The 24451-nt window shown below is 47.8% G+C and overlaps 1 protein-coding gene across 9 annotated transcripts in view; it reads left to right on the top strand.

Annotated features, from left to right (window-relative positions):
- The window catches only part of LOC144111045 (receptor-type tyrosine-protein phosphatase mu-like), a 392283-nt gene extending 370077 nt beyond the window's left edge, over positions 1–22206 (top strand). For all 9 annotated transcript variants that reach the window (XM_077644146.1, XM_077644150.1, XM_077644144.1 and 6 more), the window contains one exon: positions 16422–22206. In XM_077644146.1, the coding sequence (XP_077500272.1) occupies positions 16422–16490 (69 nt within the window). In that variant the 3' untranslated portion in view covers positions 16491–22206. The remainder of the gene's footprint in view (positions 1–16421) is intronic.
- The last annotated feature ends 2245 nt before the right edge of the window (positions 22207–24451 follow it).

The raw sequence follows: 24451 nt of genomic DNA, 5'->3' as shown, positions 1-24451 counted from the left end.
CCGTTTCTGTGCGTGAAGTGCTGGATGTATGCGATGTAAGTAGTGTACTTTGGGGCGTGTTTATTTTAAGACGACGTAGGAGACATCAGTCTTCAGAGGAGTGGGAGGAATAAGCGGGGAGGTAAAGGCGTCTATTAAGGCGCTGAAGTTCGAGCCGGGTGCCGAAGTGGGAGGATGGGGGTACATGGCAGGAGGAGATGGCCCCACTTGGTGAGTATATTCTCGAGCAAAGGTGTCCGCCCGGACGTTGTCATCAGGGTCCTCGTGGCGGGGGAACCCAGGTGATGACATGGTCTTGATGGAGACTGTGTCCCGGGATGTCTGGTGCCTCTCATGGGACACGGCCGCTTGTATACGCTCAACAGGCGGCTCGAGTCTCTGAATATGTGAGCGCTATTGGAATGGGTGTCACTCATTTTTATGGCGAGGGCGATGGCAATCGTTTCAGCGGTGGTTGGGTCTGGGGCTCGGACAGAGGCTGCCAGAAGTTTAGTGTTTGAGCTGTCTACGGCGACACAGGCGAATTTCTGTGGTTGGGCATAGGAGGCGATGTAACGTAGACAAAGGTACTAAAACTGTTCGCAGACGCCGGAGTCGGGCTTGTCTCCTGGCCTTGAATTCATGGTGCATGTGTCTGGGTATATGGCTTGGTTAAAGGTGGTGCAGATGGTGGGATGTAGCATTCTCTCAGGGCGAGTGGCTGGGTTGCTTGGGGATCGCCGATGTTTTGGAGGATGGCCCGTCCCGCAGAAGTAGTGAGTAAGCGCGTGCGTTAGCAGAAGAGGACCGCGTCTCGGATTTCATCGAAGGTGCTGTGGATGGAGTAAAACTGGTCTTCGACGTCGATAGAAAAGGCAAAAACTGCCTCTGAACGGCTGTTACACTGTTGAAAGTAATCTGTCTCCTCAATGGAACTTGCAGTCATGAACGAATCGCCGATGTCTAGCGCGCTAAGGTACTCCACAAACCTACATCAAATCAAATCAGTTTATTCGGATATGAAACACGGTACATGCCCACGGGATGAGAGAAAAGGAAAGCTAATGACATACTTCCTGACAAGGCCTCACCCCAGGTTACACATCAATGGCAGTAGGATAAAATAATTCATTTTTCTCAAAAACAACTCAAATAACAAAAAAAACAAAAATCAAATGTCATCAATATATGTTTTATATAGATATTAATACACATGGCATTATAAACACAGAAAATACAGCAGTAACGCTGTAATCCATGACGCAAAAGAAAAGTATTTGGTAATAAGTATTTTGTGCATCAGGAAGAAGTGAAAATAGCAACTTCATTTTTCTTTTTAAGACGACGCTTCCGCTCGGTTGCATGCTGCTGGTCTGCTTAGCCGTCGATTAAAAGCCCCCTTTTGAGTCGCGCTACGTTTGTCAGTGAAATCTTGCTGGTGGGGCTGGGTATCGTCACATGCGCGCTCATCCCGAAAATAATTCTGACGCTGATCCCCGACGCTTGGAAACAACACCTGTCCACAAGGCGAGCCGCCGCCGCCGAGGCCCGCAACCTGAGTTTCAGCCACCGATGACGCCAGTGCGTACCATGACGTCCACTATGGGCAGTCAGACTGGTCAGCCTTCCGGCACTGTCCCTCCGATTGTACAGTCGTACACAGACCTGTCTAGAGCGCTCGAACTCTGTGCCGTCTGTGCTCCGCAGCGCGCAGAGTGACGTCTAGCGGCAGCATCTGGTTCGAGATTGCGCATCTTTGAGTGTCATCTCTTTGAGGCGCTGCCGCTAGACGCCAGTTTACGCGCTGAGCAGCGCAGACAGCACGGAGTTCGAGCGCTCTTGACAGGTCTCGTACGAATGTACTCCTTACATCTCGCTCGCCGCCATTCTTCCACGGCGATAAGTTCGAGGATGTCGAGGACTGGTTGGCCAGCTTTGAGCGTGTGGCCACTTTCAACCAGTGGGACGACGAGAGATAGCTACGAAACATGTATTTCGCTTTCCAAGACTCGGCAAAGACATGGTTCGAGAACAATATATATGAGGCTTCCTATACCTACTGGAAAGCGTTCCGCCGTGAGTTGCTCACCACCTTCATCACAAACGAACGAAAAGAAAACGCCGAAATATCGCCCTTCGCTCCAGGCTACAGCAGTGGAATGAAAGCGTTGTCATGTTTATAGAAGATACGGCACGTCTCTTCAATCGGGCTGACCCTGCCATGCCCGAGCCAACGAAGGTACGCCATCTCAAGCGTGGTGTGAAGGAGCAGCTCTTGACCGGGCTCATATGCGATGGTCCAAAAACCGTCGCTGACTTCGCGATGAAGCCACGGGCATGAAACGTTCCTTGCAGGAACGCAGTGCGCAGTGTGGTCGTCAGGCAAGTGTTGCAGCCACCAACTATTGTGCGTCAGTTCCAGTCGCCGGGGACGAGGCGCTTCGGGAGATTGTGTGGACTGTGGTCAGCGAAGAACTGCGCAACCTCCGCTTAGATGCTCCAACTGCGAGTGTTGCAGCTGTAGCCGATGCCGTCTGTGATGAAATTCGGTGAGTGGAGCAGCCACAACCGGCACCACAGCCGGAGTCGCACATCATTACTTACAGCAGAGCCCTACGGAAACTTGCGCCGGTGCATTCCGTTCTGTTGCTGAACCAATGCAGGGCTACCTTCCCCTCGTCGAGCTGCGTGGCCCGTATACCTTGTTCTGCGAAAAGCGGACGATTGGCGCAGACCCAGCAACCGGCCGCTGTGACACCACTGCGGACAGCCAGGTCGTGTCCTCCGCAACTGCCCATACCGGAGGGTGGGCTTAAGAGAATTTCCACCAGGCGCATCTCGACCACGGGACATTCAACAGTACCTGGCCGATCACGCGCTGCCCTCGACGCCGCCACGACGTCAGTCTAGATCACCGCTTCGAGACGGGTTGCTTCGCCCAGTCGCGCATCATCGTATGGCCAATTCAGAGGCACGTCCCCCAGCTGGGAAAACTGAAGACGGTGTCCTCCGCGGGTAGGGCCACAACTGCCGCACAGCCTCTATCCGACGATTTGATGCGATGACCTGAACGCCGACGACGTCACCCGCCAACCTCAAAGACGATCTCACCACCCACCCCATCGATGACCATATCGACGACCTCTCCGACGACACCAGCGGAGACCTCACCGACGAGTTGTAAAAGAATGGTTTACGCCGCCGAAATTCTAGATGCCGCCGACAGCTATGACGTGACAGCGCTCGTGGATACCGGAGCCTACATTTCTGTCATGAGTAGCCAGCTAGCCACAACCCTCAAAGATTCTAACGCCTTGGTCTGGGCCGCAAATACACACAGCTGGTCGCCTTGTGGTAACGCCGATCGGCGTCTGCACCTGCAGCATACAGATCCATCATCATCATCATCATCATCATCATCAGCCTTACTACACCCACTGCAGGGCAAAAGCCTCTCCCATGTCTCTCCAATTAACCCTATCCGTTGCCAGCTGCATCCACCCTTTGCCTGCAAACTTCTTAATCTCATCCGCCCACCTAACATTCTGCCGCCCCCTGCTCCGCTTACTTTCTCTTGGAATCCACTGCGTTACCCTTAAGGACCAGCGGTTATCTTGCCTTCGCATTACATGCCCTGCCCAAGTCATTTCTTTCTCTTGATTTCGACTAGGATGTCATTAACCCGCATTTGTTCCCTCACCAACTCTGCCCGCTTCCGATCTCTTAACGTTACACCTATCATTTTTCTTTCCATGGCTCGCTGCGTTGTCCTTAACTTAAGCTGAACTCTTTTTGTTAGCCTCCACGTTTCTGCCCCGTAGGTGAGTACCGGTAAGATTATGCTGTTGTACACTTTCCTCTTGAGGGATATTGGTAAACTGCCACTCATGATCTGCGAGAATTTGCCATATGCGCTCCACCCCATTCTTATCCTTCTAGTTATCTCCCTCTCATGATCCGGATCAGCTATCACTACCTGCCCTAAGTAGACGTATTCCGTCACAATTTCTAGGCTCTCGCTGCCAATTGTGAACTGTTGTTCCCTTGCTAGGCTGTTGAACATTACCTTGGTTTTCTGCATGTTAATTTTAGACCCATCGATCTGCTCTGCCTGGCTAACTCATTGATCATGATTTGCAGTTCACCTCCTGAGTCACTCAGCAAGGCAATGTCGTCAGCAAATCGCAGATATTTTAGGTATTCTCCATTTATTCTTATTCCCAACTGTTCCCAATTCAGGCCTCGAAATACCTCCTGTAAACATGCGGTGAACAGCATTGGCGAGATCGTGTCTCCTTGCCTGACGCCCTTCCTTATTGGAATTTTATTGCTGACTTTATGGAGGACATAAGGCTCTTCTACCCCCTGATTACGCAATGCCTGTATGACTGCTGAGGTTTCCACTTAGTCGGATGCTTTCTCGTAATCAATGAAAGCTATATATAGAGGTTGGTTATATTCTGCGCATTTCTCTATCACCTGATTGATAGTTTGAATATGATCTATCGTGGAATATCCTTTACTAAAGCCTGCCTGATCATTTGGTTGATTAAAGTCTAACGTTGCCCTGACTCTATTAGCGATTACCTTAGTAAATACTTTGCAGGCAACGGATAGTAAGCTGATCGGCCTGTAATTCTTCAAGTCCTTGGCGTCTCCCTTTTTATGAATTAAGATAATGTTTGCATTCTTCCAAGCTTCTAGTAGAGTCGAGGTCATAAGGCATTGCGTATACAGGGTGGCTAGTTTTTCTACCACGATGTCCCCTCCATCCTTCAACAGATCTGCTGTTACCTGATCCTGCCCAGCTGCTTTTCCCCTTTTCATTGCTTCTAAGGCTTTTTTTACTTCATCTTTCGTTACTGGCGGGATGACGCATTGCTGTGCACTGCTCTCTTTCTCATTAACGCTCTGATTACATTGGCTACTGTACATGTCTGTGTAGAACTCTTCGGCTACGTTAACTATCTTATCCATATTTCTAATGACATTGCCCTGCTTGTCTCTGAATGCATACATCTGGTTTTTACCTATGCCTAGTTTCCTCTTCACTGTTTTTAGGCTACCTCCGTTCTTTATAGCATGCTCGATTCTCTCCATATTAAACTTCCTTATGTCGGCTACCTTGCGCTTATTTATTAACTTTGATAGCTCCGTTAGTTCTATTCTATCGGTAGGGTTAGATGCCCTCATGTTTTGGCGCTTCTTAATCAGATCTTTCGTCACCTGAGATAGCTTCCCGGTATCCTTTCGAACTGTCCTACCGCCTACTTCTACTGCGCACTCCGTAATTATTGATGTCAGATTATCGTGCATTGAATGGACATCAAGATCATCTTCCTCAGTTAAAGCCGAATATCTGTTTTGCAGCGCTATCCTAAACTCCTGTGCTTTCCCTCTTACGGCTAACTCGTTAATGGTCTTCTTCTTCACTAGCTTCTTCCGTTCCGTCTTCAAGTCTAAGCTAATTCTAGACCTTACCATTCTGTGGTCGCTACAACGCACCTTTCCGAGGACGGCCACATGCTGAATGATGCCAGGTTTAGCGCATAGTATGAAGTCGATTTCATTTCTAATCTCACCATTGGGGCTCTTCCAGGTCCACTTCCTGTTTTCTCGTTTGCGGAAGAAGGTATTCATGATCCGTAAATTATTTCTATCCGCGAATTCGACTAATATTTCTGCTATTTCTAGAGCCTATCCCATAGTCACCTACCGCGTGGTCGTCAGCTTGCTTCTTGCCCACCTTCGCATTGAAGTCGCCCATCAGTACAGTGTACTGCGATTTTACTTTATTCATTGCCGATTCTACGTCCTCATAGAAATTTTCAACGGTCTGGTCATCATGGCTGGATGTGGGTGCGTAGGCCTGCACCACTTTCAGCTTGTACCTCCTATTCAGCCTAATTACTATAGCTGCTACCCTCTCGTTAATACTGTAGAGCTCCTCTACGTTGCCAGCTATATCCTTATTAATGAGGAATCCCACACCTAGTTCTCGTCTATCCTCTAACCCGCGATAGCACAGTATGTGTCCGTCCTTTAGTACTGTATACGCCTCACCTGTCCTCCTAGCTTCGCTAAGCCCTACTACACCCCATTTAATTCCCGCTAGTTCCTCAAAGCTAGGCTAGCCTCACTAGCTAAAGTTCTAGCGTTAAACGTTGCGAGGTTCAGATTCCAATGGCGGCCTGTCCGGAGCCAGAGATTCTTAGCACCCTCCGCTGCGTCACAGGTCTGACCGCCGCCGTGGTCAGTTGCTCTGCAGCCGCTGGGGACTGAGGGCCGACGGTTAATTGGTTTGATCGTAGAAGGTTGTGGCCAAGTACTACACCAGGGTGGCCAAATCCTGCTCTGGTGAGAGAGTGCGTTGTCGATTCTGGTCACCGAGATCAGGCCGCACTCCAGGCCTGGTTATGCAATTCCATCGACACGCGGATCTTTTTTTTTAAACCCGGTGGAGAATTGCGCGGCACCAGGATTTGAACCCCGGTCCTCTTGCACGCGAGGCGGATGTTCTACCTCTACGCCATCGCTGCACTACAGATCTATGCTGCCACTTTCATTGGCTACTTTGCTGTGCTACGAAAGTGCTGCAAAGTGATTTTCGGCATGGACTTCCTTAAAGAGTATGGGGCGGTCATCAACCTGCAGGAACAATTGATGTCGTTTTCGACACAGCGAGCCGTTTATACCGACCCCGAACCGCACAGAGTAGCACTACGCGTCTGTGACGACCACGTAACGATACCTTCGAGAGCAGGCCAGTTTGTCACGGTGCAGTGTGATACCAGCTTCGGCACTCGGGGCATTTCAAAAGCGAGCACGTCGCTGCTACTGCCTCGGCAGGTTTGCGTTGCTCACGCCGTTGTCGAGCTTGTTCGCGGGCGTACCGAGCTCATAGTGACCGAATCCAGTTTCGAACCCTATCATATGACGAAAACCAGTAATTGCTCATTTTGAAGACCTTGGCGAGCATGCCGGCCAGTGTGCGTTATCCACCACAACGGACCCCGAAACAGCGGAACAGGGCACGGCAACAGCCATTAAGACCAACGTGAACCCGGACCTTCTGACCAATCAGAAAAGCCACGTGGAAAGCCTTACTGACTCTCTCCGCGACTGTTTTACGTCAACCTCCGAGGTTCGCCAGACCCCAATAACAATAAGCGCCGCATTATCGTCGATAGTGACCAAAGACCTCTACGTCGGCCTCCTTATCGTGTTTCGTCGAAGGAACGAGATGCCATCCCCCTCCCCTTCTTGTGGGGCCCGGATCAGGAAAAAGCCTTCGCAGAACTTAAGGCCTACTCCAATCTACGCCTATCTTAGCCACTTTGACGAGGAGGCCGACACGGAACTGCACACAGATGCCAGCAATGTTGGCCTCGGTGCGGTGATTGGGCAGTGGCTAGCTAGACACTCCTTTTCCGTGGTGGATACGCAAGTCGCGCTTTGTCCCGTTCCGAAGTGAATTATTCCACCAAGGAAAAGGAGTGTCTAGCTATTGTGTGGGCGGTCAAGAAATTTCGTCCGCAGCTGTACGGCCGCCCATTTCGAGTCGTCAGCGATCATCACTCCTTGTGTTGGCTTGCGAACCTGAAAGATCCATGGGGGGGGGGTTGCTTGCAGGATTCTTCGTTTGCAAGAGGTCGAAGTCACAATCGGGTATAAGTCGAATCAGAAACATAGCCATGCTGACTGTCTCTCCCGAGCTCCTCTTCCGTGCCCACCGAATGAGTCCGAAGATGATTTTGCGCTCCTCGGCGCTGCCACCTCATCCGCCCTTGCCCAACGCCAGAGGCCCGACTGCGAACTGCTGCCTCTAATCGAATACGTCGAAGGAACCGCTCCGTCTCCGCCCCGACTCTTCTCGTGCGGACTCTCGTCGTTTTGCTTACGAGACGGAGTCATCTACAAGAAAAACTACGATCATACCGAAACTACGCATCTCCTTGTTGTCCTATCCGCGCTTCGTCAGGAAGTACTCACTGCATGCCACTACCACCTTTATATTGGCCACCTCGGTTTGCCCAGAACACTGGGACGCCTGCGCAACAAGCACTACTGGCCTCGGCTCGCTGAGGTTGTCCAGAGCTACGTTAGAACCTGTCGTGAGTGTCAACGCGGGAAGATACCGCCGACAAAACCGGCCGGGCTTCTGAAGCGAATTGATCCACCGCAAATCCCAGTTCAGCAGGTGGGCATGGACTTACCGGCCCATTCCCGGTGTCCTCCATGGGTGACCGGAATATTGTTGTTGCCTCAGCCGCTACTGTGAGATCAAGGCTCTTCCCCGTAGCACCGCGGCTGAAATTGCACACTACTTTGTTCACCACATCGTGCTTCGCCATGGCACCCCCCTCCCTCCCCGTCGTATTAACTGATCGGGGAACCGCGTTTACGTCGGCTCTTGCGCATGAGGTCCTGCGTCTCAGTTGCACCAGTCATAGAAAAACGACGGCTTACCATCCTCAAAACAAGACCGCTGCAGATATGATGTCTATGTATGTCGACGATGACCATCGCAACTGGGAGGAAATACTCCGTTACGTCACGTTTGCGTATAACACCGCCCTCCAAGAAACGACGTTCTTCACTCCGTTCCCTTTGGTGTATGGCCGTGACGCCCTGACCATGCTAGACGTCATGCAATGCCCCGCTTGTGCCCCCTCGTCTGTTGCGGGCGCTAATTCGGTCTTGATGTAGAACCCGCTCGCCATCTTGCTAGACACCGAATTCGACACCAGCAGGAAACCGATGCCCCGCGCTATAACCTCCGCCACAGGGAGGCGAGTTACAAGCCCGGCGAGCACGTCTTGGTATGGACCCGAATACGTTTGCGCGGTCGCTCTGAGAAGCTTCTGTGCCGCTAATTCAGCCCCTGGATGTCAACTCAGCGAGGTGAACTATGAAGTGTTCCCGCAAGGAGCTGTCAGCTCTTCTCGACCGCCCAAGTCTGAAGTCGACCACGTGGCGCGCATGAAGCCGTATTACGCCCGTTAGCCCCTTGCGGTGTTCACATCCAATCCCAACGCCACATGCCTTTGCACTTTAGGTGCTTCGGTAGTGTTTCCCCCCTTGGCGGTGGCATCCTGGCGATCCCTCTTTAAAGGAGGGGGCATTGCCGCACTGCTCGCATTCTGCCGACGCCGCCCTGCGGTCCAGCGGCATGACCCGGGACGGAGCGAGGAAGACGACGCTTCTGCTCGGGTGTGTACTGCTTGTCTGCTTGGCCGCTCGACTAAAAGCTCCTTTTTGAGTCGCGCTACGTTTTTTTCGCGAAAATATTGTCGCACTTCTGTAGATGTGCCCTGAACTCATCTGTACTGCGAAGAAAGCATACAGTACGCTACATCTTTCATGGGAAAGGTGAGAGTCAGGCTCAAGATAACATATATTTGAGTTCTGCACATGTAAGGCCCGTAACATGTACGCCTTGTGAACGCTGTGAATTCAGTAATCTATGAAGAGTTTTTCGTATTATCTGAGACCTAAAGTTGGTTAAGGAATGAGGAAAATTTTAGAGCTCAGGATAAAAATTGACTTCCGCTGGAGCATTTTCACGCAGATATGCTATTTCTGATAGCGTGGTTACTTTACCTGTAGTTAAAATGAAAATTTTGAAACAGCATTCCTTAGTAAAAAGTTGTACCTTAGTTCTTTTGTACTGGTTAAACATGTGATTCGAATGCTCTGTATAAAAAATGTTAGATACGACACGGATAATTTTTTTTCTGCGTTCAGCACAGCTAATTTAGGTTTATGTTTCAGTCGTTGTTGCCCAGGGAAGATTGCAGTGATGAATATGGGATGGAAACCATGTGTTATATGCTAATAATTTGCCTAACATTGGTAAAAGATGCCCATGTAAGTCAGGTAAAACTGACGTGTTCATCCTTCTGCAATGTATGGAGAAAAATAATTCCGAGCACTTGCTTTCTTGACAACCTCTATCTTCCATGAATTAATTACTAGGCTGTGGTCAGTGAGAGTACATGTAACTTTTTTCTGAATAATTAGGCTTTTATTTTTGTGTTATCACCACTCAAGTTCTGGTAAGAATGGAATGAAAGGAATGTACCGGCATTATCAGCGTTCATTAAAACTTTGTGTTTGAAGTAATGGAGAAAATATTTTTTTCTGGATCATACTAAAGACAAGGGCCTTTGGACCACTGTATGCTATTTCTCTCCGATACGTGGTTTCACTGTTTAAATAGACAAGCTAACACTCTGTTGCTTAGATATGACTTGATTAACTGGAATCGTAAACCTTTAATATCATAGATTTCACGTTTCTAACTATAATTCTGTTATTAATATGATCAAAGCCTGAAATTATTCGAAACTAAGCTTATAGTTAGTAGTTTAGCTATAAAGTTACACGGGATATCTATTTTTCGGTCAAAGAGCGCATGTTCATGGACTTGTTTTTGAAGATGAAAGGTAGGACTGCGCGAATGGGACAGGAGAGGAGTAAGGCGCAGACTTCCAACACAGGTGCAGGCTTCCAACTCTTTATTCAAGACCAAATAGCAAACACTATATAAGCGATGGACCTATACGTATAACCATCACTGTCATTCACACAAGACCTCGTAAAATTTAGAACAAAATTATTTTTAAAGCCGTACTGAAATTTTTCGATCAGTTTGTTTGTTAAAAACCAAAGTCAATTGCTGCAAAGTTTTTTCCTAACCTCCTGAAAACACTGACAGCACTGAAATATGGCTGGAATTTTTATATCTAATCTGCCATCTTCTTTTTTGTAAAGTGCCATCAGTCCGGCACCCTTCATCGTGAAGGTAACATCCAGAAGAGCAAAAGTTTCTAGCCATAAAAACAGCTGCTGTTCGATTTTTAATATTTATGAATATTGAATGTAATTATGAACTAGCAGCTGGCTGGAAAAAAATTTCACAGTTTCCCACCAACGGAAAACTCTAGGCTATGTTTAGGGCAATCCCCCAAGGAGGAGTAGATTTGTAATAATGGGGTAATTACTCAATGGCCTCGGCTCGACCTCGGCCACATGGCTGCAGATGAAACCTGTACAGCTTCCACATAAACTTTGCAGTTAACGGAGAATTCGTCCTGGACCGTGGCTCGAACATGAGGCCACCGCCTCACAGCGACAGTCGCTGTACCAATTATTTCTTATTCATTTCTTTTATTTTATTTACGGGCCAAGTGTCCAAATAGGAGTGTCTCACAGATATGTATTTAGTGTACAAAGCTTGAAAAGTACACCTTTACCAAACAAACCAGTACATATCAAACACTGAAAGCCAACTTGACACAACACCTCAGTGACATGAGAATGAATGAAACCGTCAGTCAAGAAATGCACAAGAAAAATGTTTACCGACACTGTTCCCGACTCGAGTTGATCAATTCGCTCTCGCCTGACTATATGCTAGCCGTCCCGTTGAGTTCAATTGGCAGAGTGACTGCCCCGGTGAGGTGGTGGTCCCGGCTTTAAACTCCGGGTCAGGAGGAATTTGTCGTTAACTGCGAAGTTTCTGCAAAAGCTCTAAAGCTTTCCTTTGTAGCCGTATGGCTGCGCTAGGGTGGATGCAAATGAGTAATTAATCCTTTATTACAAAGAAAAAATATTCGGTGAATAAGCGTAAGACCCGTTTCACATGCATGCGACTTTCGCCTGCGACTCGGTGAATTCCGTCAGTCCGCGATTGGGGAGGGCCGTCGGTCTAGTCGCAGACGGCTTGCGATCGAGTTCCGTCCGGTTGGAATTCAGTCACAGCGTCGGTGTGTTCGCTCTGCGACTGACCAATGGAGAGCGCCGAGACGGCGTGCGACGTGCGGTCACGTGAGAGCTGTTGCCGCGGTGGAAGGAAAACTGTTTATTCTAATCAAAAGATACGTAATAATGTCTTGCATCTAAAATTACGCTGGTCGTAACATCATCAACACATTTCGTGTTCCATTTCTGTCGCGTTTAATCATAGATTGCCTATGGAAACATCAAGCAACCTTGCCTGTCCCTGCAACCGAATTCGCAGGGTACGCGTTGCATGTGAAAGCACTTGCCGAAAATCGCAATGCGGCGTCACCGACTAGGCCGACTGTTTTCGTTCTAGTCGCAGCATGTGAAACGGGCCTAATAAAGCGTAGGTGCTGTCTCGCAAATCGCGGCGGACAAAGGTCGGCTTGCACTGGCGAGCGCGTGTCGGAGGGGCGGAGATACGGTACAGGAGAGTTTTTAGACGTTCAACGTAAGGTATGCCAGACAAACAGTGCTTTTCGCAGTCACGAAGTCCTCAAAGGGCGACTGGCAAAGAGGTGAAAAAGTGCTCGGGAAGGTCGTAAGCCATGAGCGACGCCTCCAGCTGACAGTGTAGCCTCTCGACCAAACCGTTGTCTTGCGGATGGTAATCTGTAGTTTTGAGGTGGGTGATGCCGAGAAGCTAGGTCAAACTGGCGAAAAGCGTGGACTCAAACTGTCGGTCTCTGTCGGGGATAATCTCTACTGGCACGCCGAAACGGGCGATCGACGTGGAAATGAGCGCGGAGGCAACCGCTTCCGCTTGATGTCTGCTACAGAGGGGGCTTCCAGACAGCGGATAAAAGTGCACGAAGACGTATTTAAAGAAAATGGCGATTTTTAATAACTTACAATACACTTAAACAAAAATAAAGCAAAAAACAGCCCGGTGGCAACTGTCATCACCCCGTTTCAAAGGGGACGCTCGTACCATCCATCCGTCCGTCCGTCCGTCAGTCCATCCAATCATCCATCCATCCATCCATCCATCCATCCATCCATCCATCCATCCATCCATCCATCCATCCATCCATCCATCCGTCCGTCCGTCCGTCCGTCCGTCCGTCCGTCCGTCCGTCCGTCCGTCCATCCATCCATCCATCCATCCATCCATCCATCCATCCATCCATCCATCCATCCATCCATCCATCCATCCATCCATCCGCCCGCCCGCCCGCCCGTCCGTCCGTCCGTCCGTCCGTCCGTCCGTCCGTCCGTCCGTCCGTCCGTCCATCCATCCATCCATCCATCCATGCAAACGGTCTATGGTGGGGAGTATATAATGGTACCCGTGCGATGGTGGTAATGGGCAGACCGACCACGTCGCTGTGAACAACTGCAAAACTCCCGGGAGTCCGGAGGCTGGAAGCTTTCTAGAGAGATCGTAGTGTGGCGATAAATCTTGCACTGCTGACAGGCAAGGCACGCTCGAGCCCAGTTTCGAACGTCGGCGTTGATGGCAGGCTAGATGAAGCGCTCCGCAACGAAACGCTGAGAGGCACGGATACCTGTATGAGAAAGACAGCGAATATCGATGAAACGGGTGCGGCGTAAAGGCACAGGTATATAAGGGCGTGCGTGTACAGTGACAGGGTTCGCATCGCAAATAATGACGACGCCAGGACCAGTATAATGTACCGGGTGTAGGTGCAAGGATGATGAACGTGATGAGCGAAGTGGTTGAAAGTATTCTTCTTGCTGTTGATAACGGGCCAGGTTTTCAGAAAGATACACGGCTGAGGGTGTCGACGGCAATGTTAAGGGCGCCCTTGATGTGCCGGATGTAGGTAGAAAATCCCGCCAAGACCTAATGCCGAATTTTCCTGGTTGAGTAGGTGGTCTTGCATGAAGAGAAAGCGCTCGTGAGTGGTTTGTAGTCCGCGAAGATCACGAAATTTTGGCCTTCCAAGAAGAAACGGAAGCGTTTCACGGCGAGCTACACCGCGAGCAGCTCACGGCCGAAAGCACTGTACTGCTGCTCTGAAGATGAGAGCTTCATCAAGAAAAAACCGAGCGGACACCATTCGCCGTTAAGAAATTGCTGCAGGACACTGCCAGCGGAAGAACCTGAAGCATCGACTGTGATGCTCGTGAATGCGTCGTGCGCCGGGTTAACTAGAAGGATGGCAGAGGCGAGACGCTCCTTGACAGCATTGGAAGCAGCATTGGCAGCCTCGATCCAGTTGGGAGCGGGTGCCTTTTGGTTGCCCAAGGCAAGTAAACTTTTGAGTGGCTGCAGAAGGGCAGCGCGTCCAGGAATGAAACGCCTGTAGGAGTTGACGAGGCCAAGGAAACGCCGGAGAGGACGTACTGAGTCCGGGCGGGCGACATATCTGGAAGTGATTGGATACCGTAGGCGTCCACGAGATGTCCAAGGAATGCCAAGGATGTGACGCGAAACACACTTTTGTCGGTGTTAAGAATGACATGTCCGTGGTCAGCAAAACGTTCCAAGACGAGGCGCAGATGGCGGAGGTGCTCGATGGGATAGGAACTGGCGACAAGGACATCATCGACTTACTCGAATACGAACGGGAAACCGCGAAGAATGACATCGATGAAACGCTGGAAATAGAAAACCAGCGCAAGAGACGGAGACACAGAACAGGAACGCCGGACAACGCTGTACTGTCGACTGCCTTTATTTCAGTAACGGTCACATTTATACCCTTTAGTATCGAAACCATGCATTTGACAATTTGCAAGAAAAGGTAGATTTCAGGACCACAAACAACCGTCAGAAGCGCCTTCAGTGCGCATTCAGTTTGAAAATTTAATTTCCTTATCGAATAGGCTCACCGTTGTGTCACTTCACATGATCAGAATTCTTTTCTCAGAATTCTTTTTTCTTCGCACACAGAGACGACACTATAAAGACAAGGAATACAGGACGGAGCACGGATGACTCACCTCTTATCTACTTTATCTGGAAAGGCAAAACCTTTTTTAGTACAATGTCACAGATGGCGTATCAACACATGAACTACCACCTTTCCTAATACGGTAGGCTTTAGCCAGTTCCCGCGTAAGCGTGTAAGTGCTCCTGCACAAGATGCTAGCGCCTTGGAGCCTTGCATCGCACATTTTTTTTCTGTTTTTCGTCATTTTTTTTCCACATTCATTATTGTGTGTCGGCAGGAGTGAACCGGTACCGTTTCGCAAGGACAAACTGTGTTCCCTTCGACGCTCATTGACCCATTGGCCTGACTGCCCTATGAATGTGGCACTCAAGGCGGAAAGCTGGACTTGTTGATGTGTCATCATGAATTAAAAGACTAGCGCATATCACTAGGACACAGGCATAGAAGAAGACAGGACGAGCGCTCTTCTTCTATGTCTCTGTCCTAGTTATATGCGCTAGCTTTTTATGATAGAATGTGGCGCACACTAATGAATCTGTAAAAGGAAATGGCGCGAAGTCGCAGGGGGTGGCAGATAAAAGGGGATCAACCACGGCTTGATCGAAATAACCACGCAGTCATGCAAATCGTCCACATAATTGACTGGAGGGCCTCCTTAGAATTGAATCAGCCACTTCGTTCTTTAGTTTTATCCGACTACAGGTGAAACGAAGGCGAAATGAGCATGGGCACAGCATGAAATGCTAAGGGCACTTGATGGTCCCTTATAGAATTACGGTATTTATTCAGAGAGAGGGGCGAAATGCACCACGGGACGGCAGAGAGTCAGAAAGTTTGAGGAAATACTGCTGCTGCTGCTGGCACAGGACAGGGTTAAGAGGAGATCACCGGCCTTCGTCCTGCAGTGGCTGATGGTGATGGCGATGTTTTGTACAAGCTGGCTACCTGTGCATTCTGTATTTCTCTCTGACCGCGAGCAAAAGACGTCACTGTAAATTCTCATTTTGCCCTCGTGATCACGGTGCTGTTTTTGTATGTAGACGCAACGAAGAACTTCTGTCTGATCTTTTGGCTCGTCCCTCTAGAATTGTGTGTGTGTGTGTGTGTGTGTGTGTGTGTGTGTGTGTGTGTGTGTGTGTGTGTGTGTGTGTGTGTGTGTGTGTGTGTGTGTGTGTGTGTGTGTGTGTGTGTGTGTGTGTGTGTGTGCGTGCGTGCGTGCGTGCGTGTGTGTGTGTGTGTGTGTGTGTGTGTGTGTGTGTGTGTGTGTGTGTGTGTGTGTGTGTGTGTGTGTGTGTGTGTGTGTGTGTGTGTGTGTGTGTGTGTGCGTGTGTGCGTGTGTGTGTGTGTGTGTGTGTGTGTGTGTGTGTGTGTGCGCGTGTCTGTGTGTGATTTGCATATGGTTACACCCGTGAATATGGTTACTATACGCAGTATAAAAGTTGCATAGATTTAATGTTTAAGACATAATCTGTGATTGCGAATTTTTCATTTCTCTGTCTAACAACTTCAAGGATCACAAGAGTCTTTGTAGCCTTTAAGTGTAACTGTGACGGATATGCATGCATAGAACGACTGCTGGAAACAATGTGTCATGTTTCTACTGTGCTTCCTCCGTGTCATGCAAACACACTCACACAACACACAGTATACCCTTGATATACCACTTTAATTGCGTAGCAATATTACACATAACAAAGCACGATAAACAATGCAAAACAATGGTCATACAGTGCTAGCGCACATAATTCGCATTTGGCCTAACTACGCAAATCAACCGTATTTTTTTTTATGCAGAGCCAGTATCGCCTCCTGTACGAAGTGGCCTGCACTTTGGCTGCCCCCAAGCACAGCAAATTCATCTGAATCGAGAGGGGGAAGACTACAACGAAGAGCGCGCTCCTCTATCTTCGGTCATGCATTCCGTCCCTTCCACGACGCGGGAGGCCGCACTTCTGGCTCTGCTCCGTGGTTGCGCCCGTTTCCGAATGCACACGAGGGGCGCCACATTCCCAACGATAACAGCGCGCAACGTGGAGCGCGGGCAGCAACAGCACCGCCAGTTCTACTACGAATCCTGAGAGCTGATGTGTTCGCCGTTTCCAGCAAAGTTGCAGTGATTGCGTGGCGATGTCCTTGCTTTTGAGGTTATTCTCGCGAGGGTGCAATTTTATGTGTGCCCTAGATAAATGCGTCCTTATTTTTTGTCCGATCGTTCTGTGTCACCTGAAGCACAGGATATTCAAGGTCTGTGCAAGCCGAAACGAAACGATAATGGCTGCATAACTCTGGGTTTGCATACAGTCCAGACCTGTTTCAGCACGCTCATCGTGAAAGGTTTGTCTGCCTTTTGTGCAGGGACATGTGGCAGAAAATCTTGGGGGCATTCTGAACCACATTCTTGAAAATGAAAAATAAAGTGCAATAGCATTTAGGCTGCCTGCTACGCTGCCTGCACTAAGTGTTTATTGTTTATGTATGAATCATCACTTTATAGAGTGTTCCAAAATGTTCTGTTGTATTATAGGACTGTACTAACCTTACCCTGTAATCCAGCTTAATCCACCCACTAATCCGCCTTGGTCTATTTCCTGGGCTCAGCCTCCTTCAAATTTTGGGGGGTCCTTTTGAAGTTTGCAGTATGGGCCAACTTCCAAATTTTGGGTGTCAAATTTGGCGGTGACATATGGTTTGCCACTGATGGTCACTTGTTGATGTTACTACCTTCTCAACCAGTCAAGCAAATTTGTGACTTCGACGCCGCAAATTTTTGTCAAACGAAAGCCTAAACGCTATCACATTAAAACCAAGAAGACCCGCATCCCTGTCCTTTCTCACACGCATCTGGTCGTCTGTTTATAGTTGGGCGCATCGTCTTCACTGTACACGCAATGCCTCTGCTCCCATTTCCACAGTTAAACTCTGCCTTTTCATGAGTGACCTGCATCCTTGCCAGAGATGAAAATGGCCCTGTACAGCTCGTAAATTGCAATTGTACAGATGCTAGCCTGACCGTGGTTGCTTCAGGTTCTCTTTGAAATATCATTGAGCAGGAAGACTGTCCAATGAGGCATGTCCAGAATGGCCAGAATTTACAATGTGGGCCCTCGAAAGAGTTTTTGAAAGTGGTGATGTGTTTGTTTTGTGCGTTTTAATGTTTGGCTGCAAACCTGTAAATAGCGATTTGAACGCCCCAATGTCCACAGTGTGATCGCTGCTGCGAGTGTGATGTGCAGTGAAGCAGTCCAGCGTGATTTTTTGCAGTGATACACTGATGTGAAAGTTTATGGTTCGGTCTTTAGGTAGTTTAAAGACTGGAATACTGTATGACTTCGAGGTTATCTTTGATGCTTTTCCTGAAAATCATTTGATTCTTTTGTGCTTATTATATGCAGTGCTTTTTTTTTAGTTTGGTGCATTTTAGTTCCTTTCTGTTCATCCAGTCAAGGTATAATGTGTCTTAGCTTCGCAGATTTGAAGTGCTGAAGCGTAAAGATGCGGGCTTAATTGAGAAAAATGAATTGCTGTTACTTTCATTTTCTCTCGACGAGTTTCTTACTGCTCACTTGACTGCTATTCTCAGCCTTTCGAGGGGGCTCATTTTGTATCATGTCAGGGCGAGCACTGAATGTTTTGGGTCAGGTCTTTTAACAGCACAGCTCTTAGGTGTCCTTCCAACACAAAAGGTGAGTCATGCTACATCACAAAAGCTAAATAATTGCTAAACTGCCAAATACCACTTCCCAGTTCACGAACAGGATATTTCTGAAAGTTCACCGTTGCCTGTACTCAAGGCAAGCGAACAGAAAAACCAGCTGTGGTGACGTAGGCCAGTGTGAATTTCCAGTTCATGTTCAAAAGCACTTGGTAAAATGAGATTTCCAAAGTGGTTGGCTTAGAGGGCATATATATGTGGTCATGTTTAATGTGGGCAGTTTTGCAAACAAAGAAATAAAAGGGCAAGCAAAGTATTGCATCACATGTAAGGTATCAAGATGGCGACAAATTTTGTATGATGTTTGTTACTTTATTAATAGAACCTTTGCCGAAACCAACAAAAAACTTTAAACCGGAATATAATAGAAGATAATCGAATATTTCACGTTTTACATGCCAAATGATCTGGTAAGTTCCATGAAAAAGCTCCGAACAGAGCGAAAGAAACAAAGAGAAATTGATGACAGATTCGGTAACTTTTTGTCATGCTTTAAGATCGCCTTGGCTTCATATTCCTTTGACGGACAAGAATGCTAACGTTGTGATGGAAGCATGTTTCACAGCGGCGAAACCACGCAGATAAACGAGCCTTGGCTAGATGTTCGGGCGGTGTATGGCGCTGGTCGCCAGCAATTAAAGGGGACGCAGTAATGCAGACTTACGCCCAAAGCAATAAGGTTACATTGCAAGGTACCCCCATTCATTTCTCTTCGTGTGACTGATTACATTGCCTGTTCTTATTCCTTCTTGGTGCCAGATAGCCTTGTTACTGTTTGGTGCTGACAGTTATTCTCACGCATTGAATGCAAAGGGCATCTGCCTTTGAGGTCCACAAAGCAAGTCCAATTTGTCAGGTGCGATGCTGCACCTCGTCACCTCGTCAAACTGCACCTCTCCACATTGCCTTTTGTTTGGTGGTATGCTTTGCTTTTAATACGCCGCAGCATCTAATGCGCCACCTGCCGAATCCTTGGCGTATTTCTGCGCTAAGGTATGCAACGACTTGTTTTGCCTTGCTTTTGTCTCTATTATACTGCCTGGTTAGATGCAACGCACATACTCATGTTGTTTCTGGGGCTTTGAATACACGTGACGTCATCTTACTGATGTTTCCAAGCACCGTCTGCATGGTAGAGTGAGCATCTATATCGTGCACAAAGTCCTATCGCGCTACCGAACACTACACTATGTTTAGCTATGCATTACTGCGTGCAGGTTTGCTTGCCGGCTGCAACCATGCGTTCTCCCCAGCACAGAGTTCACGATGTCGGCGGAAAATCACTCTTGGTCGCGTTATTTTCTTACTGCAGCACATCCATTGAAGTTGTGTTGTTCAGGCGCCCTTTCAGCTTCTCCTAATGGAGCGTTCTCTGCAGTGACGACAAGCTCGTTTCAGGAATGAGTGCATTAATGATCGTCTCGTGTTCACATGTTCACAAGTTGTTTCAGGGAAGATTTTAAGTAATTTTCAAAAATACGCTTTTTGGTGTAAAAGTATATCATTAATCAAGAGTTGGACGAAACCTCGTCTGGTCGGGGTGAATAATAAAACGTGACATTGCAGATGTCGACCACAGCATAGAAAAGAATGCACAAGAGGCTTTTCGGCTCCCATATAGGAGCATGTGAACAAGGCTCCCGTATGGGAGCCCGTATGGGCTCCCGAAACGTCTTTTGTGTATTCTTTTCTATGCTGTGGTCGGCGTCTGCAATGTCAAGCTTAAAAAATATGGCTTTTGCGGCATAGTATGACCAGTGTTGGCGGACACCCTACATCCTGTGAACTGTCTTAAGTAGTAAGCTGGTGAACTAATTTCTGATAATTAACTTTTTAACTATCTCAGCTAGGCAACTGGTTGCAATTAGAGATTTTGTAGCCTGTCGTTAGTAATAGCCATATCTGTTTTTAGAATTTCGAAAACGCGCTTATGCTCGGCGGTGTGGCTCGACAAAATTTGGCTACATCGTGCGCCAAAGTATACATGCGCTTTATAAAAGCATGCGGGCAAAGCAACATTTCCAGTGCGCGTAATTAGTCAAAAAAGCTGTTTTCAAGCCACAGAGCCGAGGGTAGTCGCGTCCTGGAAATTCTAAAAACTGATAAGGCTATTAGTAACCAAAGGCTACAAATCTCTAATTGCAATAAGGCGCCTAACTCGACTGGTGAAAAAGTTAGCTAATAAACATTAGTTAACCAGCTTATTTCTTAGGACCATTCACCGATTTTCTGGTGTTCACCAAAACTGCTAAAAGTATGCTGAAAAATGCATGTTCTTTCTCAAAAAACCTGTTTTTGAGAATTACTTAGTCTTCTCTAAAACACCCTGTATAAAGCCGACAAATTCCCGCCTACGAGTCCGTGGGAGTACACGCTCCTTACTCTCGCTATAATTGGCCACACAATTTTAGTTCCAAAAGGTTTACTGCATGATTTGCAATAAACACGGACGACCGCCGTTCAGCTCAACGCCAGATGGTGTAACACGGGTTAAAATCCACCTGCAAATTAAGGCTCTCAGTATTGGCGTTCCACGTAACTGCTGAGGGCTAGGAAGCTGATGTCAGACGTGCGCGAGGATAAGCGCGGTGTGGGTGAGCATCTTTTTGTGCAATTTTTTCACTACCAGCCGAGCAGTATGGGTCGCGGTCTTAATTTCCCTGATTCCAAGAATGTCACGAAAGCTTTAATGAAATTTATTTGACCCGACCAAATGTAGTTGTGCCATTAAGCTTTCTCCTCGCATAGCAACCAAATCAACAAACAAAGGATCCTTGTTACGTAGAGGCATGCGTTTTCGCTTCTGCATCCCGTGGTTGCATAATCAACGCTTCTGGAATTCCTGTCAGATCGGATGAAGCATACAGCTTTCTTCTGTACCTTCCTGCTGCCGCTGGCTAGATTTTGCGACAATCCTGGCTCCGTCCCACCAAACTGCGTTCCGTCACGGAGGATTCAAGAAGCGTTGCTTGATGCCGCAGCCGGATTGACGGAACTCCCGCTGGAGCGCTCACACCATGGACGAGGCATCCGCGCTACTCCAATTGGCAAACGGGTGGTTTCACATGCATTGAACATACGCATTCATTCTGTTCCCACACACTTCTCGCTGCACGCCGCCAAATCGGGCCAACTGTCCACAATTTGTCGTGCGCACCAGTAGGGTTAGCAGTGGCTTTTTCTGCTTGTTGCTGCTTGGTTAAGCAACAACCCTGCACATCCTTGGCTGAGTAGGTAGGTTCAGGGCGGACATAAATCACGGAAATTAGTTGGGCCAGTTCGTTCTTGGCAAAACAGCTCATAAAGAGACAGCGCTATCTGCGCGCTCTTTTGCCAAGCGAGATAAATCCGCGCACGTGGAGTAGGAGCGTCTAGACGAGCCCTTTTCATGCAGTCCTTCACTCTGTTTAGATTTAGAGCGAGAGCGAACGTTTCGTCCGCTTACGAGGTAGCTATCCTAGCACAGAAGTGACACTGTCATGCAGTGTTCATGATGTTGTGACGCTCTATAATGAGCGATGCCAGTGGGCGCTTTATGCACTGATGTGGTCATTCCTTGAAGTTGTACCTGCTGCGCAGCTTGCAGTATGTCTGTCTACTGTACGTGCCTGTACTGGCTGCAGTGTGCGCACCGACTTCGAGATGCCTGTGGAGGCGTCACACGGCGCCCGCCATTTCGCCCGAGCCGCTCATTTCACGTCCGCTCGCTTCCAACGCCGGGACATGCACCGCAGCGAAGTCGACGATCCTCGCGAGTGCGTCGCTCTTTGCTTTTTAAAACGTACAAGAACTCACGTCCGGGTTTGTCAGAAACTCATCGAACTGTTACTCAAATTTGCGTGTCCGAGATTAAAAAGTCTATGCCGTTTGTTTGGTCTGCTGTTTCCTTCACTCCGAGAGCAGGCGCCTGTCGCCCAGATCAGCACCCTGGGGATCTGCTTGGTTCTCAGCATTTTATCAAGAGCCCTGAAATGACGCCACAAAACCAGGGAACAGATCTCAGGCTGTATTGGGCCTCACCGGCATATAATAACACTTCTGGCTCAAATCACCCGTATCAATGCTTCCTTTTCAAGTCTAGCATAAACTTCAGGATGCGTCGCACTTCGCTTTCAATTCTTTATTTCCATACAATATCGATGCAACCACCATATTTTCGGCTATGACGAGAATTTTTTCCTTACAGCCCAACGTTTTACAACATACACACAAGTCAGTGAAATGAATTCACTAGGGTAAATCAGTCTCGTTTCCACCGAAAAAAAAAAATATACTATTTTGGTAAACACCACACAACAGTGAACACATTATTTCAAACCATATAACTGACACAGAAAACATTCCCTTCCAGCTTGGGTTTCGCAAAGGCTAGTCGACAGCCACTCAACTAGTTTCAACAATTCATTCCTTTTCTAGATAGTTCTTGTCCAACGATAGTTCCTTTCCAATAGACGTTATATTCCTAGATTTTAGCAAACCTTTCGACAGAGTCATATCATCATCATCATCATAATGAGCCTGACTGTGCCCACTGCAGGGAAAAGGCCTCTCCCACGTCTATCCAACTAACCATATCCTTTGCCAGCTGCGACCACCGCAATCCCACAATCTTCTTAATCCCATCCGCCCACCTAACCCTTTGCTGCGCTTGCCTTTTCTTGGAATCTGCGTGGAAGGACCGGCATTTATCTTGCATTCGCATTACATGCCCTGCCCAAGCCCATTTCTTCCTACTGATTTCGAATAGGACGTCATTAATCCGTGTTTTTTCCCTCACCCACTCTGCCCCTTTCTGGTCTCTTAACATTATACCTATAATTTTTCTTGTCCTTAAAAATTTGTCTTGTTTCGTTGTCCTTAAAGGAGGATAGACAATTTTGGTAGCATGTTTTCTTCTATAAAATGATGCCGAAGACACTACTATCTATGAACCACCATGTGGAATCCGCATACGAACACTAAATAATTTATAATCTAATTTTTCTGTCGTTTTCTTTCGGTTTCAGCAGCCGACTGATGGCTGTGACGTCGAAGTGTGGTTATACATCACGTGCGACATGAAAAAACTGTGACAGAATTGTTGCTTTATCGTTTTAACTCACTGCAGTGCTCAAGCCAGCCTTCCTCAAGAGCCTGGCTCGCAACGAATGTCGAAGCAGTCATTATAATGCAGTTTGTTATGCCTCTCGTCACCTATAACCACACTGTGATGTCGCAGTCATCGGTCGACTGTTGAAACCGAAACAGGACGAGAAAGAAATTTGATTATACATTATTATGTTGTTGTATGCGAATGCGATGTGGTAATCCACGTATAACGATGCCTTACGCATCATTACAAACAAGAAAATAAGCACCCAAAAGTTAAGTGTATGTACCCCTCTGACTTAAACTGAACCCTTTTCGTTAGCCACCATATTTCAGCCCGATAGGTGAGTGCCGGTAAGATAGAGCTGTTGTTTATTTTTCTGAGAGAACCTGCCACATGCCCCCCACCCCGTTCTTTTTCTTCTAGTTATTTCGCTCTCATAATACGGATCAGCGGCCACTAACTGAACTAAGTAGACGCATTCCCTTACCACTTCCAGCACCTCGCTACCAATTGTAAACGGCTGTTCCCTCGTTAGACTGTTGCACATTACTTTTTTTCTGCATGTTCATTTTAAGACCTTCCTTTCTGCTATGCCTACCTGGCTCATTGATCACGCTTTGCATCTCATCTCCTGAGTGACTAAGCAAGGCAATGTCATCAGGGAATCGCAGATTATTTAGGTATTCTCCCTTAACTCTCCTTCCCGACTGTTCCCAATTCAGGCCTCGGAATATGTCCTGAAAACAGCAGTGAATAGAATGGCAGAGATCGTGCCTCCTCGCCTGACGCCATTCCTTACCGGAATTTTATTGCTGACTATTTGAAGAACTACGGTAGCTGTGCAGCCGATATATATATTCCAGTTTTTTCACATAAGGCTCTTCTACACCCTGATTCCTCAATACGTGTATGACTGCTCAAGCTTCCACTGAGTTAAATGCTTTCTCGTAATCAATGAAGGCTCTATATATAGAGGTTATATTCTGCACATTTTTCTGTCACGTGACTGATAGTGGGAAT

This window comes from Amblyomma americanum, chromosome 11 (assembly GCF_052857255.1).
Source record: "Amblyomma americanum isolate KBUSLIRL-KWMA chromosome 11, ASM5285725v1, whole genome shotgun sequence".
Lineage (NCBI taxonomy): Eukaryota > Metazoa > Arthropoda > Arachnida > Ixodida > Ixodidae > Amblyomma > Amblyomma americanum.
This window is presented reverse-complemented; position numbering and strand designations above follow the sequence as displayed.